Source organism: Phacochoerus africanus, chromosome 6 (genome assembly GCF_016906955.1).
Source record: "Phacochoerus africanus isolate WHEZ1 chromosome 6, ROS_Pafr_v1, whole genome shotgun sequence".
In the NCBI taxonomy this organism is placed as follows: Eukaryota; Metazoa; Chordata; class Mammalia; order Artiodactyla; family Suidae; genus Phacochoerus; species Phacochoerus africanus.
In genome coordinates, this window is record NC_062549.1 from 36,982,793 (window position 1) to 36,999,058 (window position 16,266).

At 44.5% G+C, this 16,266-nt stretch overlaps 1 protein-coding gene across 6 annotated transcripts in view; it reads right to left on the reverse strand.

The window, feature by feature from the left end:
- The window catches only part of VPS13B (vacuolar protein sorting 13 homolog B), a 717,975-nt gene that overhangs the window by 35,152 nt on the left and 666,557 nt on the right, over positions 1-16,266 (reverse strand). For all 6 annotated transcript variants that reach the window (XM_047783533.1, XM_047783534.1, XM_047783535.1 and 3 more), the window contains exons 50-54: positions 16,076-16,264; positions 13,253-13,399; positions 10,993-11,276; positions 9,358-9,485; positions 8,693-8,892 (exon numbers count right to left, since the gene is read on the reverse strand). In XM_047783533.1, coding sequence (XP_047639489.1) covers positions 8,693-8,892; positions 9,358-9,485; positions 10,993-11,276; positions 13,253-13,399; positions 16,076-16,264 — 948 coding nt within the window. The remainder of the gene's footprint in view (positions 1-8,692; positions 8,893-9,357; positions 9,486-10,992; positions 11,277-13,252; positions 13,400-16,075; positions 16,265-16,266) is intronic.

Below are 16,266 nucleotides of genomic sequence, written 5' to 3' on the forward strand. Positions count from 1 at the left end.
TACGGCAGATTGTGGGGTGTCTCAGCCTCCATAAATTGATCTACAGATACAGCAATCAGGCGTTGTATTTGTTCTGCTGACTTCTGGCAAAAATCTGTAAAACTTTTCACCCTCTGTTTTGGGAAGGAATAAGTACAAAATTTACTTCTATGTCCAGATCAAATAGTTTGTAAAAGAATATCTGAAGATAGAACACCATGGTAAGGAAGAATTTAAGACTTGGACTTTGAAGGGAAGAAGAGATTTCCACGTATGCTCCGGGATTATACACTAACCTGCCCAGGGAGCAGGGGAGGAAGCTGCAGCCTGCTTGGCTGCAGATGGTGGCTTATTGTGAGCAGTCTAGTGGACTGTGGAGGCTTTTCCGGGCTGGACTCTGTTGCAGTAATCATTTTGCTGGTCTCTGTGGAGACAGGTTTGAGAGTAGGAAGGCTGAAAACAAGAGCGAGCCTGTAGGGGCTATGGCTAAAATCTGGGAGAAGGATGATGGGTCAAAGGCTGGAAGTAGACCCTGGTCAGATACAAAGACACCAGGAATTTCTGCCAGAACTTGGTGACTGACTGGATGTGTGGGAGAAGAGAGAGAAAGGCAGATCCAGCAGGAATGAGAGGCTTGGAAGCTAGACAGGCCTGGGATGGAATCCCAGTCCACCTGCTCTGTCTGTGCACATGAACCTCTCTGAGCTTCAAGGATGGGATGCAGACTAATTGACAGTATTTTAAGAAAGCTTGACATAAAGTAGGTACTCAATACCAATTTATATCAATGTTATTAAGGTTTTCATAGTGGGGAAACGGTAATGACGTTAACTAAAGGCGACATCTGGGCGAAGCTGGATTGGAGAATGGGAAATGGTCACTGGTTTCAGACGATGATGATGTTTGAGGTGACCTGCAGCTCTTTCAGGCGGAGCTGTCTGGTGCGTAGCTAGAAACAGAGCTCGAGCTTGGGAGAGATGTGGGGGCCAGAGATAGAGATCTCGGAGGGACCGGGTGGTTGTTGGGAGCTAATGTTTTGAGATGAATTAGATCTCCCAGAGAGGCAAAGAAGGGGGGTGACTTCCTAAGATGATCAAGGTAGAAAAGACGGCATAAGGATGAGGAGAAAACAGCAGATCTTCTGGGTGTAATTCCTCCTTCTATCTATTTGCTGAAAAATACTTCAGGGAAATCCCTCTGACTGAGCATCTCTGGAAGCAACACTGACTCAACCAGAACAAACTGTAAGCACACAGCAGACTCTAGACCAGGACACTGGGCAGATGGGAGAAGCGGATGCCAACTTGCTGATACATCCCTGGCCCTGATCTGGGGGGTGGTGAGTGAAGTAAAGCAAGACGTGAAAACATCTGCACTACACATTTTCGAAGTCAGACCCTCACTTGGATCGATAACTTCTCTGTGTGACAATGTGGGGATGGAGGCTAATGGTATCTCTGAAAATGACCACATGCATTTAAGCCTCAGTGCTCAGGGGTACGCGGCGGATCGGCACCAAGTGCACAGATCACACGCTTGAATCCTGGCTCATCACGGCATTTTCCAAAGTGTCTCATAATATTCTTGTAAGCAAGATGAGGACTCTCTTATACGGCATAACTTAAAGCTGCTTTTAGATGCATTTTCTTATTTAAGAAATGTGGGCTAGATGACAGTACAGTTTGGTGTGTAAGGGGCTGACTGAACCGGTGCATTAGGGAAGTGTCTAGTGATTCACCACAGCATGTAGACCTTGGACTTGTCCTGTTCAACGTATTTATTAATGACTTGGATGAACATGCAGAATGCATGCTGACCACATCTATAGATGACATAAAGCGACCAGGGATACTTAATATGTTGGATGACAGCATCATGATTTTTTAAAAAAGTGATTTCAACAAGTGGACCAGGCCCAATAGCAACAAGATTTAATTTCTTGGAGATAAATGTAAAGTCCTGTCATGGGGTTCAGAAAGCCAACTGAACAGCAAGTCCACATGATAAAGACCGTGGGGATGTGGTTGACCATGATTTCAATAATAACAAACAGTCCGGACTCGTTAATAAAAAGCTAACTCCATCTTCTGCTTTATTAATGGAAGCGTGGGGAGCTAACAGCTGGTTCGACCACATTTGGCACACCATGTGTAATTCTGGCTGCCAGACTTTTAAAAGGGAACATAACACACTAGCGTGTTCGGACACGGGTAACTGTGGTGATGGGTCTGGAAATCACATTGACTGAAGGAATGATTCAAGGAACCAGAACCGCTTGGCCTGCAGAAGGGAACACTTGGAGATGTTGAAGCTGCCTTCAAATAACTGGAGTGTTGCTACGTTAAAGGAGCAGTCGATACTCTGTGATGCCCCAGAGAGTTAAACAAGGATGGATGAATGGAGGGATAGTTTGCAGCTTGATACACGCACAAACTTTCTCACCATCGCCACTGGAATACGCCAGGACTATGACACTGGGAGTCTTCTGAGGTGGGATGTCCCAGAAGGGACACTTGCTCTAGGTAAAAGAGGCAAATGAGAAAAGGTCTTCTAACCGTGGACAGAGAGAGAGAGAGACCTCAGCTTGGGAAAGGAAAAACAGGACTGTGCCATATGTGAGCAGACCCAGGTTCCAGCCTGAGGCTGCTTAATTATAAACCACCTAGCGGATTACTCTTTCAGCCTCAATCCTCTCATCAGGAACATAAACATCAAAATTACTGCCCTATCTTAGAATTTGTGCAATGATCAAAGGCTCTATCTTAGGATGTACTACACTTGATTGCATGTATTTAGTTACTCAGGTGCCTTAAAACTGGGAATTATACATTATTCAGGGCAAAGAGTGTGGCTCTTGTTAGGTCCTCGGTAAAAGTTTGCGACATAGGAGTTCCTGGTGTGGCGCAGGGGGTTAAGAATCCGACTGCAGTGGCTCAGGTTGCTGTGGAGGTGTGCATTTGATCCTGGGGCTCGCATTCAATCGCTGGCCTGGGAACGTTCAGATGCCACGAGTGAGGCCATTAGAACAAAGAAAAGTGTGTTGAATAAATGAATGAAAGAATGTGGACTGTGGATGTGAAAACACTTTGTAAATGGTACAGAGCTCATAGGAGAAGAAAACAGCAATGACACCGAACACTTCTGCTAAGAGCCAAAGATCAGGAGAATTTCCTGGCTCTTGGTAGAAGAGAATTTTCCTGCAAAGGGATAATTTTAATCTGCCTTGTGGGGTTCAAACTGCTCATTCTTCTTTGTCTCAGGCAATTGCTTTTCGCAAACAATTCAATCACTTCCTGTGGCTCTTAAGTTTAAAATCCAAACACTTGATTGGAGCTACCGGATCTTGCCAGCTTTGGCCTTGGATGGCCTTACTAGCCTCCTCTCCCAACCCATGTCCTTCCTCTGGCACCATGGCCACACTGGCGTTTAGATTCCTGAAAGGCCCATGTTCCCTCTCTGAGCACCAAAGCTTTGAGCGTGATGTTCTTTCTGCCAAGAAAAATCTCCCGTTCTCTTGTCCACTTAATGCCTGTTCACTCAGCCAGGGACTTGCTTCCTGGCCTCTCAAGCTAGTCTGCTGTGTAACTGCACACCTGTGCCCACTTTTCCTTCATAGCTGTTGTCAGGGTTCATACGGACACAACGACCTCCGGGATGACTTCCTCCTCATCTCTCTCCTCAGCGTGTCACCTCCTTGTGGGAAAGCGCTGTGTTCCATTTTTGCGCACTGTACTTTACGTAGTCTCAGCACCAAGTCAGAATGCCTGGCATATATTAGATATTCAATAAGTCCTTGTTGATTGAGTGACTAGAGCACACTCTGCACAATGTTTCTATTAGTTAAAATGGTACCTACTATATATATATATTTTTTCCCTCTTTTTTTTTTTTTTTCTTTTTTGCTTTTTTGGGCCGCATCTGGGGCATATGGAAGTTTCCAGGCTAGGGGTCCAGTCAGAGCTACAGCTGCCGGCCTACGCCACGGCCACAGCCATGCCAGATCCGAGCCATGTCTGCAACCTATACCACAGCTCACAGCAATGCCGGATCCTTAACCCACTGAGTGAGGCCAGGGATCGAACCCGAAACCTCATGGTTCCTAGTTGGATCCGTTTCTACTGTGCCATGACAGGAATTCCGCTGCTATATTTTCTAGGTACCTTTTTCTGTTTTGAGTTTTTCAAAAGAATGCTGCCTAACTTTGACAAGGAGAAGGTTATGGACTATCAGCAATTGAAATCTCATACACTGGAAAAAAAAAAAAAAGGAGTTCTCGGGGTGGCTCAGCAGTAATGAACCTGAACCTGACTAGTATCTATGGGGATGTGGGTTCGTTTGACCCCTGGCCTTGCTCAGTGGGCTAAGGATCTGGTGTTGCCGTGAGCAGTGGTGTAGGTCACAGACACAGCTCGGATCCTGAGTTGCTGTGGCTGTGGTGTAGGTTGGTGGCTGTAGCTCTGTCTGATTGACTCCTAGTCTGGGAACCTTTATATGCTGCAGGTGTGGCCCTAAAAGACAAAAGAAAGAAAGAAAGAAAAGAAAAAAGAAAAGAAATCTCATACACTCGGCAGGATTCTAAACTATTTCCCTAATAGGATCAAAATTATGATGTTTATCAACAGAAGCTTATTTTTCATGTCTTTTGTTATTTACTGAGGATCTAAAGATTTTTCTCCCCTGAAGTCAGGCTACCCCTACCGTCATTATGGGTAAGAGCACTGATGCCACTGCAGGGCCTCTGGCTGAGATGTCTTCCAGCCAGGTGTGAGCCATGGTTGCAACCCCAGAAAACCCATAGCAACTAGAATTTTGTGGCACAGCTGTCCTCAGTCTTCTTGATAACTCTTAATCCAAAGCCTACTTGTTTGTGTGATTATAAAGTTATTTTCTGCATATTCCCTCTCACGTTCCAGCTCAAAATTATACAAGACGCCTAGGTTTATTTAGGAAACCAAGGCAGGGGCATATCTGTGCCTGACAAAAGCTAAAGGGGTTTTCTTCCTTGGGGCACAATAGAGATTTTATGGTGTTTTCCTTCTGCTTTTGCAGGTCAGCTTTGAAATTCACATCACGTGCCTCAGACCCAGGGCTGAAGAAAGGCTCTGGGAAGGCCAGCTCCCTCGTACAGAAGGGTTGCTCCCTTTCATCAGAGGACACAGCTCCCCACACTCCCCAGTGATTTATATGCTCTGGTGTGTTATTGAGGAGATGTCACTGAGGGTCTGAAACAAATCTTCCTCCAGGATGGGAAGTGAACCATGCTTTGCAGGACATATGGCACACAGCTCCTCCAAAAAGAATGGGAATACGACACTTTGCCGGGTCCTAGGACCAGGGATAATAACAGCGCTAGAAAAAGTACCTCCTCTTAGCTTTGAAGTGTCCCTGACTACAAAGGTTTGAGTAAATTTAGGGTGAACGGAGATCCCCAAAATACAGTTTGGCAGACAGAATGCCTATTGTAAAGAATTCCCTATACAAAAAAAAAAAAAAAAAAGGAGTTACCATTGTGGCTCAGCGGGTAACAAACCCACCTAGTATCCATGAGGATGCAGGTTTGATCCCTAGCCTCACTCAGTGGGTTAAGGATCCAGTATGGTGTAGGTTGCAGATGCGGTTAGGATCCTGTGTTGCTGTGGCTGTGGTGTAGGCCAGCGGCTACAGCTCTGATTCAACCCCTAGCCTGGGAACCTCCACATACCTCAGGTACAGCTCCAAAAAGACAAAAAAAAAAAAATTCCCCTGATTGGAACCAGAAGGTCAATGGTGCTGAATCCCTAGTTATTTCACCACCAGCCAATCAGAAGTCTATACACAAGCTGATCGTGCCCTGCTCCTTAAACACTATAAGACTCACCAGCCCTCCTGGAATGGACACAGTTTTGAGGACGTTAGCCTGCTGTGGCTCCCTTTTCCTAGCAAAGCAATAAAGCTACTCTTTTCTATGTCAAAAAAAAAAAAGAGGGTCTGTTAAAAAAAAAAAGAATTCCCTCTGACACCCAGGAATCTTGACTAGGTAGGAAATTTCTTACAGAAGTAAAAACAATTAAATGTTACAAATATTATCTGGGTATGTGGATGGCCCTCAGAGTGGGGAGGAACTTGCCAGGGTGTCGAGAGAGAAACTCTTGAGAGATGAGAAAGCATGTGCCAGCAGGACCGGGGAAGAGGGGAGTTAAGGAATTCCAGGTAAGGGAGCAGCATTCATAGCATAGTGGTTCAGAGCACATGCTTTGGAATGAGGCAGATCTGGAAAAATCCCCAGGCCCTTCCCTTGTCATGGGATTTAGGCCAGTTTCTTCTGGGGGTCTCAGTTTTCACTTCTGTAACATGGAGATGACAGTCCCTAGCTTCTATGGCTACTGTAAAGGTTAGATAAGAACGGATATAAAGGAGTTCTCTTGGAGTTCCCGTCATGGCTTAGTGGTTAACAAATGCGACTAGGAACCATGAGGTTGCGGGTTCGATCCCTGGCCTTGCTCAGTGGGTTAAGGATCTGGTGTTGCCATGAACTGTGGTGTAGGTCGCAGCCGTGGCTCAGCTCCTGTGTTGCTGTGGCTCTGGTATAGGCTGGTGGCTACAGTTCCGATTAGACTCCTAGCCTGGGAACCTCCATATGCTGCGGGAACATCCCAAGAAATGGCAAAAAAGACTGAAGGGGAAAAAAAAAAAAAAAAAAAAGGAGTTCTCTTGTCAGGCAGCAGGTTAAGGATCTGGTGTTGTCACTGCAGTGGCTTGGGCCACTGCTGTGGTGCTGGTTTGATCCCTGGCCAGGGGAACTTTCACATACAGTGGACACCCCCCCCCCCCAAAAGGATGAAAATAAAGTGCTTAGGAGTTCCCATCATGGCTCAGTGGTACCAAACCCGACTAGTAACCATGAGGATTCAGGGTTGATCCCTGGCCTTGCTCATGAGCTGTGGTGTAGGTTGCAGATGTGGCTCGGATCCTGCGTTGCTGTGGCTCTGGTGTAGGCCAGTGGCTACAACTCCAATTGGACCCCTAGCCTGGGAACCTGCATATGCCACGGGTGCGGCCCTAGAAAAGGCAAAAAGACAAAAAAAAAAGTACAATAGTATTCATCCATAAAAAGGAATGAAGTTCTGCCATGTGCTACAACAATGATGAACCTTGAAAACATTATGCTAAGAAGCCAGACACAAAAGGACAAATGCTGTACAATTCCACTTGCATGAGGTGCTTCACGCAGGCAGATTCAGAGACAGAAAGTACAACGGAGGTTCCCAGGGTTGGGGAGGGGGAAGAACGGGGAGTTACGGGGAAAGAGTATCTGTCTGGGATGATGAAGCATGTCTGGAAATAGCGGTTATGGTTTTACAACACTGTGAATGTCTTTAATGCCACTGAATTGTACCTAAAATTGGTAAATTTTGAGTAGAAAGGAAACGCTAGGTTCCTGTGCCATTTTCAACAAAAATATCACCACTAACACCCAGAGTAAGACAGAGACAAATCAGGACTCTAATCTGTTTATGTTTTTAAAACTGTACGTATATTGCAGTTTTACATACAACTAGGATGAATACATATATTTTAAAATTAGCATTTTTTCAAAAGATGGAATTCGGAGAGTTCCCGTTGTGGCGCAGTGGTTAACGAATCCGACTAGGAACCATGAGGTTGCGGGTTCGGTCCCTGCCCTTGCTCAGTGGGTTAACGATCCGGCGTTGCCGTGAGCTGTGGTGTAGGTTGCAGACGCGGCTCGGATCCCGCGTTGCTGTGGCTCTGGTGTAGGCTGGTGGCTACAGCTCCGATTCAACCCCTAGCCTGGGAACCTCCATATGCCGTGGGGAGCGGCCCAAGAAATAGCAACAACAACAACAACAACAACAAAAAAAAAAAAAAAAAAAAAAGATGGAATTCATCTAGGGTTGGTGGTATGACTGTCCTGAAATCTAGATAGTTGGACTTCCTTCCATATAAGGAAGATTAACAATTTTATTTCTTTTTTTCTTCTTTTTATGGCCGCACCTGTCTCATACGGAAGTTCCCAGGCTGGGGTTAAATCAAAGTTGCAGCTGCCAGCCTATACCACAGCCACAGCCACACGGGATCCGACTTACACCACATGGCTACATGTACACAGAGCTGCGTCTGCAACCTACACCACAGCTCATGGCAATGCTGGATTCTTAACCCACTGAGTGAGCCTCACAGGCACTATGTTGAGTTCTTAACCTGCTGAGCCCTAATGGGAACTCCTTATTTCACTTTTGACCTGGGATTAGACCCAAGATGGGCTTGCTTTACCAAGTGCTCTTCTTGTTAACCACTGTAGAGTTTACTTTGGAGGTACACACTTGTGTTGGAGAATTAATATCCCAGTGAGAACGTAAAAGTGGATACACAGAGACAAGAAATTCAGCATTTAGGAAACTAGGTTTAGAAAGAGACAATCTTTCTAAGAGACAAAGAGAACAAAGAGTTCCCACTGATATGGAGGGGTGGGTTTAATCCCTGGCCCTGCTCAGTCTGGTTAAAGGATCCAGCTTTGCTGCGGTGGCGGTGTAGGCTGCAGCTGTAGCTTCGATTCAGTCCCTAGCCTGGGAACGTCCATATGCTATAGGTGCAGCCATTAAAGAAAAAAGAAAAGAAAAAAGAAAAAAATAAATAAAGGAAGAGAGAACCAGCAAAGCCTTAGGAAGGGGATGCTTTCTCTGGGCTTTGTCGGGAATGCACGAGGCTCACTGACCTGGGTTCCCTGATTGTTGATGTCGATGGCATCACTCCATTCAGTGGTCATCTCCTCCAGCAATTCTACTCTCAAGAGGAGGCTTGGAAGTAAGTCTCTGGTCTTGCAGTCTGGATAACTGGACATCTGATGATACAGCTCATGATGAACTGAGCACTCAGGAGGGATTTTTCTGCAATAAACCTCAAACTTTGGAATATCTGAAATTGAAAAAAGGCATATGCAGACTTAGGATCTGAAGACAAAGACCTAGGGATATGAAACATGATGTGGTGAGAGAAACATCGCAAAGAAGTTTACATAAAGATTAATCTTTTTTTTTTTGTCTTTTCTAGGGCCGCTCCTGCAGCATATGGAGGTTCCCAGGCTAGGGGTCGAATCGGAGCTACAGCTGCTGGCCTACACCAGAGCCACAGCAACGCCAGATCCGAGCCGCATCTGTGACCTACACCACAGCTCATGGCAACACCGGATCCTTAACCCACTGAGCAAGGCCAGGGATGGAACCTGCAACCTCATGGTTCCTAGTCAGATTCACTAACCACAGAGCCACAATGGGAACGCCAAGATGAATCTTTTTATTTAAGGATCACAGGTAACTACTAAGTCAAAAAGCTCCAGGAAGAATATAGGTTTTGTAGCTAATTCAACACTATAAAATATACCTTTAATGTTTTCCTTTATAAGTATCGTCACTGGACATCTGTTGTGGAAGATTATTCGAGGACTAGGATCTTCTGAGAGGGTTAAGTAAGTCACTCCGAAGTGTTCTTGATAGGTCAGTGCTATAGCCCTAGAACAGGGTCAGAGCCAATGACAGAAATGATTTAGTGAAAAACACGTGCTTCCCCTCCTGGTACACGTTCATTTGGATTTGTGATATTTGAACTTCTATGATACCTTTTCAACATCAGAGGAAATGTTTTCCAGAGAAAGGAGGCCATCTGCTTATCCTTTAATAGCCAAACACTAATTATAGGTTTAGTAACTCTTTTTCTGACACTAGTAACACTGTTTTTACAATATTTTTTTAAAAGGTGAGAAAATATTTAAATTTTTGCTTTGTCTTTTTAGGTCCACACCCACGGCATATGGAGGTTCCCAGGCTAGGGGTCAAATCGAAGCTGTAGTTGCTGGCCTACACCACAGCCACAGCAATGCAGGATCTGAGCCGCATCTGCAACCTACACCACAGCTCACGGCAACACCGGATCCTTAACCCACTGAGCAAGGCCAGGGATCGGACCTGCAACCTCATGGTTCCTGGTCAGATTTGCTAACCACTGAGCCATGACGGGAACTCCAAAATTTTTAACAACAACAAAAAACTCACTCAGGTTGAGTTCTCCAATCAGAGGAGGACAACTACTCCTCTCAAGATGAAAAGTGTTTATAAAATCAGGGATGCATATGAACGTTGTGAAAGAAGAAGGGACGAGTACAGGGAACAGAGTCTTACTATTAAGGATAACTCGAGTTAGGACGTAATCTTTAAAAATATTACTACTAGGAATCTCTATACACATCAAAGTTAAGATGGCTAAGATCTCAAATAGAGTCTATAAATTCATAATCAGGAGAATAAGATACCTCTCATAAGGTCACAATATGTTTTCTCTTGGACTTTTTACGTATACCATAAATAAGTTATTCCTGACAGCTACAAAAAGGACGTATTGCATGCAAAACGACCGCAAAATAAAAGTCCGGTATGAACAAACCATTACATGTCTCTGGCTTGATTCTGTGGTTGTTATTTGCATAATTGGTAATTGGTAATTGAAGTAACTTGCGTGCAGGAACAACCACAGAACAGAGTCTTCTGTGACTTGTGTTTATCTAAGTTATCTCTCTTAATGACTTCTTGAGAAAAATTCCATTTGGAAGTGAAAGTAAAACATGGGAAAAGAAAAAGGTTTTCCAGCTTGACTCTCTCATATTTTAACCCTATTTCTTATCACTTGACAGAGGCTAAGAAATCATAAAAGGAGGCGATCTTTTCATTATGATATATTGCTGCTTCCGTGGCACAAACACCATCATCTTTCCCCCAGAAGAAGCTGCTGAAGGAAAAAAAAAAAAAAAAGAAGAAGAAGCTGCAGAAGGAAAACCGATCTCATCAATAGTCCACTAGGACAACCCATACGTGATCATACCATTTGCCCAGCTGTACATAACATCTAGCAGCCATTAAAAATAAAACCTCATTTCACAGGCGGTGAGCACTGCAACTATTCTCCTGTCTTTCCTGGCACCTGGATGAACAAGCAAAGAAGGGCATTCACAAAAATGTAAAATACCTGGTACAGAATCCATTTTCCCCACAGCTCCCCAAGGGCACTGCCACACTCTGTCTGGGGAACTCTTGTCTAACTACGGCGGGCAGGCTCCAGTACTGGGAGCTGTCGGCTGCTGCGGCAGGAGCAAAGGCCAGCAAGATCTGTTTCTGAAGCAGGGATGCATCCAGGGCTGACTGACTGATGTCAGGCCTTAAGTCCCAGCAAGGAAGGGAGCTGAACGTCACCGCAGGCTGCTCGCCACCAGGGTGAAGGCTGAAAGTAGCACCGTCCGGAATGTGAAAATACTGCAGACAGAGAAGACAGTGCAGGGCGGGGGGGCACAGTCACTATAGTCATACAGACAACTTGAGGTTTTTCAAGCACAGCTTCTGAGAAACCATAACCACACAGTCTCGGGAGGCGGCCAGGTGGGGGACATGGGAGGGAATATTAGAAATCCCGTTTCCATGAGAAGGTCCTAATGAGACAATTACAAGCAGCAAGAGCAGAGTCTGCGTTTCTAGGCATAATGAAACAGGATAGAGCTGGCGTGATTTAAAAGGTGATGCAAAGTTCTCAACATCCCCCAGGTACTGCAAAAAATCCAGATGCCATGGGCTAGAAATGCCGTTTGTTGGGAGGAAGCCCTCTTGGAAAGGTACAGCCGGGCTGAAAAAGTCGCACCCTGGGCGACCGTGGGCTGAGGGGTCTGAATGAGATACACTGAATGAGATACAGAAGGGCAAGGTTGGGAGCTCAGAAAACCAAGGTTTTTGAAGGCTCATCCTGAGGGAGCAGGAAACTCTGATCTCCAGCCTTTGGCTGGAATTCCACATGGTTTCTGGCACACTAGAGAGCCTCAGGATTGGAGACTTAAAAAGGACCTCTGGTGATAATTTATTTGAGTCTCCTCTTTCACAGCTGAGGAAGCTGCTTTCCAGAGCGCCGGCGAGGTGTCCAGCATCTCAGAGCCAGTGTGTGGCAAAGCCTGGCCAGAAGCCTGGCTTCTGCCTTCCTCCCCTGTTTGCTGTTTCTCCCACTGTCCCAGATGGTCCTCCTGAGAGGCTGGGGATTATCATGTCTCTTAAAAATTCCCGCACCTGCCTGGAGCAGGGTCAGGGTGGAAAAAAGGAGGCCCCCTCAACTGCAGAAAGAATCAGGGGTGTCGAGGTGGCTGCTGGCAACTCTCATTTCCTGAGCGCCGAGCCTTTTTACTCATAGTATCTCATTTAATTTTTACCCGGACACTGCAAGGAATGCAAAATCATACCCCCTTTCAGATGAGGAACTATCAGTGTGGAAAGCCCTGACCCACTGTCTCAGGAAGCCCAAAGGGGGGAGAAGCAGGAAATTCATCAGGGTACAGACTGGTTTTTTTCCCTCGAATCCTCGCCTACAATGTCATTACGATCGACCTCTACTTGCCAGCAGGGTCCTTTTGGTCACCTGCTGATTTTATTAATATTTCCGTGAACCAAGATGAAACTCTGATGCTGACATACTGGTAAATACTATAATGCACTGTAAGCTTAGCCGACCCAGACTTTCCTCCTAGTGTGTTGTTCTAATGTAACTTTTAGGAGCTAAAAGTAAGGGATCACAGTAACTGCAGATGAAAGCAAGGACAAAGAATACTTTTAGGTATGATGGTTTCAACAGCATAAAACAATAGCACACCACTTAGCATATTCTGTTTTTAGGGCCTTTTAAAATAGCTCCTTACTCTCTTAAAATAAAACCCTTCATCTGAATCGTATAAAGAACTGAATAAAAAAATCCTTCTTGGATTCATTTTCCACATATTCTGCCACAGAGACGTTAACATAAATGAGCTGGTACATTTTCACATTTCCTCTCCTTGTGGATGCAGCGCACAGGGCTTCCAGATCTGGGGCTCAGTTGGGGCTGAGCCTTCTGCACACACGGCTCCTGCAGGCGCGGTGCCCTGCAAGGCAGATGTTCTTTTCCATGAGCCTCAGAGCCAGTTCTCAGGCTCCGGTCCCGGTGCAGCAGGGGCCGTGAACTAGGGAGCCCGCTGCAGCCCCTGGGAGATGGGTGGGGCAGCGCTGTCCCGCAGTGCGTCAGGCCAGATGTCTCCTTATTAATGACCTGGGAAGCGCTGAGCAAGACATCCAGGGTTTTAATGAAAGAGAAAATAAGTGAGTCTGTACCTATACTCAGTGTCAGCTTTTTATTTCTTCTAAGGTTAAAAGAAAGTTGATTGGGATGATTATTGATTTATCAAAACTTAGACAAAACAATCCATGCTTGAATTGCTTACCTCCTTTCCAGACTGGGGTGTGGAGACAGACAACTGGGGTTTATAAAATATCTGATATGGGGTATTATTGATTATTGTAGTCTTGTCTTCAATCTGAATAACTTGTATGCCTTGCCGTACCATGGAGGAAATGCAGAACTGGCATAACTGCAGGACAATTGGGGAAAGAGTAATTTAAAAAAATACTACATGGCATATAAACATCTCTTGATTATTTCCAAAAGATCATTTTATCCACTGGTTTGCCCAGGACAATATCCATTTTACTTTTTGTTCTAGAGTATTTATTAGAATTCCTTTTGTGTCTCAAAACTTTCTTGGTCCCTTAAAGGGGCCATTCTGTACTCTTCGGCAGGGTGCTTTAGCGGATCAGTTGCTTTTGCTGCTACTGTATAGTGACAGAGACTTGTTTTCGTGTTCTTTAACCAATTCCTTCACAAAATATTTGCATCTAAAGCACTTTTATATAAACAGATGCCCCTTATCTTTCTCAATATAAAGAACTCAGCGCAGCATTCCTTGTCTCCTCCTCACGCTTATCCTGGCAGCTCTCTCACTGAATGTGTACATGGACCAAGGGGAGTTCGGAGAACTATAATCATGATGATGATGATGATGAAAAAAACCAGCAACTGACCCTCATATATTGTGTTCATGTGCTCTATCTGTTTAAAGTACTTTGTGCATATTATCTCACGGGATCCTCACCACACCCACATGGGTAGCTACTATTATCCCCATTTTACGGAAGAGGAAAAATGAGGCACAAAGAGGTAAGCAACTTGCCCAAGGTTGCAAAGATAAAGGGGGTTGGAATTGGAAATGATGCAGTCTGGTTCCCCTGTGCTGCTCTAAACGACCACATATATCATCTCCCTGTCCTACCATGTTGTACGAGAAGATACCCATCTAGGAAGCAGTGATGTCAGGACAGGAGTTCTTGAAGTGTGGTCTGGGAACCCTTGGGGGTGGTGGCTTTGAGATCCTTTCAGGGGTCCCAAGGTAATACTACAATGCTATTTGTCTTTTTCACTCTAATTTTCTCATGAGCGTACAGTGGAGTTTTCCAGAGGCTATGTATGTGACCTATGACATCATTGTTCTTACGGCTAACAAAATGTATGTTTATGAATTCCTGTGTGTAAAATGTTCTCTCTTTTAAGACTCACAGACATGGAGAACAGACTTGTGGTTGCCAAGGCAGGGGGAGTGGGATGGACAGGGAGTTTGGGGTTAGGAGAAGCAAACTATTACATTTAAAATGGATAAGCAATGAGGTCCTACTGTACAGCAGAGGGAAATGTGTCCAATATCTTGGGATTGACCATGATAGGGGATGATATGAGAAAAAGAATACATATATGTGCATGCCTGGTTCACTTTCTGTACAGCAGAAATTGGCACAACATTATAAATCAACTATACACCCTGCCCCCCCCAACAAAAGCACATTAAACAATAACAAAGTCTAAATTTTTTTCTCTGTTTTAATTTCTAATTTAGTAAATATTAATAGAAATAATCCACATAAACAGAAAGTTTTTGCAGGGCCTCAGTATTTTTTAAGAGTGCAAAGGGGCCCTAAGACCAAAAAGGTTGAGAATCACTACTAAAGAACAATGAGAGATAATTATATTTTCTAAGAGTTCATTCCTTCATTCACTAACATGTATTCACATTTGCTCTGGCCACTTGGTGAGGTGCTGGAGGTACTAGGTCTTGGACTGTATTTCATAACTATTTCCCCAGGTTTTGATGGTCGTTCTCAGCTTACAACTGTTCAACGTAGGGTGATTCACGCTTACAGCTCTTTGCCACTTACACCCATGTTTCAGTGTTCTGGCCGGCAGACCATAAACATGTGTTGCCCAGACAACTTTGAGGAAATGGATACCAGTCTTGAATACTGAAGACCTACTTCTTTATATCACAGCAATTTATTTTTTAAAAGTTACCAAATGACCCTAACTTTTCTCAAGAGGGTCTTCAAAGATGCCTGTCAAAATCTAACTTCTGCCCCAGAGAAAGGTCAGGCTGAATTATACTCTCCTGATGAGGAGATGAGGGATCCCTTCTTATTCTGATTTGGGACAGTGAAAATAATGAAGCACAGTGTGTGATTTCTACATGGTAGCTGTGATATTGGACTTTCACGCATGCAGTTGAATGTGATTTGTTACTATGTTATTTAGCTTAATCGGTATTCACATACTACTTTGGAAAAGATTTATGTTGAAAAGCTCACACCACTTGTACTTAAAAAAACTGATTACATATTTTTTTTGTATTCATATCTTTGCAAACATGGGTCTCAATCCCCTGTTCAAGAATACAACTCCTTCGTATCACATTGGTTCTACAGGAAAATCAGAATTGATGCACATCATTTTGCTCAGGATGTCCTTTCCAGGAGTAGAACCTTGGTTGCAGGAGATTTTGTCCTTTCACTCAATACTCAGAATGTAAGCAACTCTACTTCCTGATCTAAAACAAGGAAGCCAAGTACAATTTGTGGCTCTTTTGGAATAAGTTCATTTTTCCCCTGCATACAATAAATCAAGTGACTGCTGAGTGTTCTGAAATAGAGTGGTTATTGGACAAATTATGTGACACAGCTTTTATCACTGGCAAAGGGGGCGGGGAAGAACACTGTAAAACAGAGAGGTCTAAGAAATCACAGGTTTCACTGGTATAAATGGTTTGGGACAAGAAATACCTAAGAGAGATTAAAAATGAAAAGGGGGCAGACTCATTTCAGATAGGTTGAGGGGATGGCATGCCATCCCCCTGCCCGCCCCTGAGCCACACAGACTCTGATCCTACCTTCTGATGCCCTGGGAAAGCGCCAAGTGTTATTTCAGCATCGACAAACCCTTCTTCATCCAATGACACAACTTCACCATTACCTCCATCTTTCCACTTTGGAGATGTCAGGTTATGGACCAGTTTAATTGCTACCGACTTGTGCACAGTGTTTGTATTTGCCCAGTATATTCCAATTTGAAAAGCTTCCT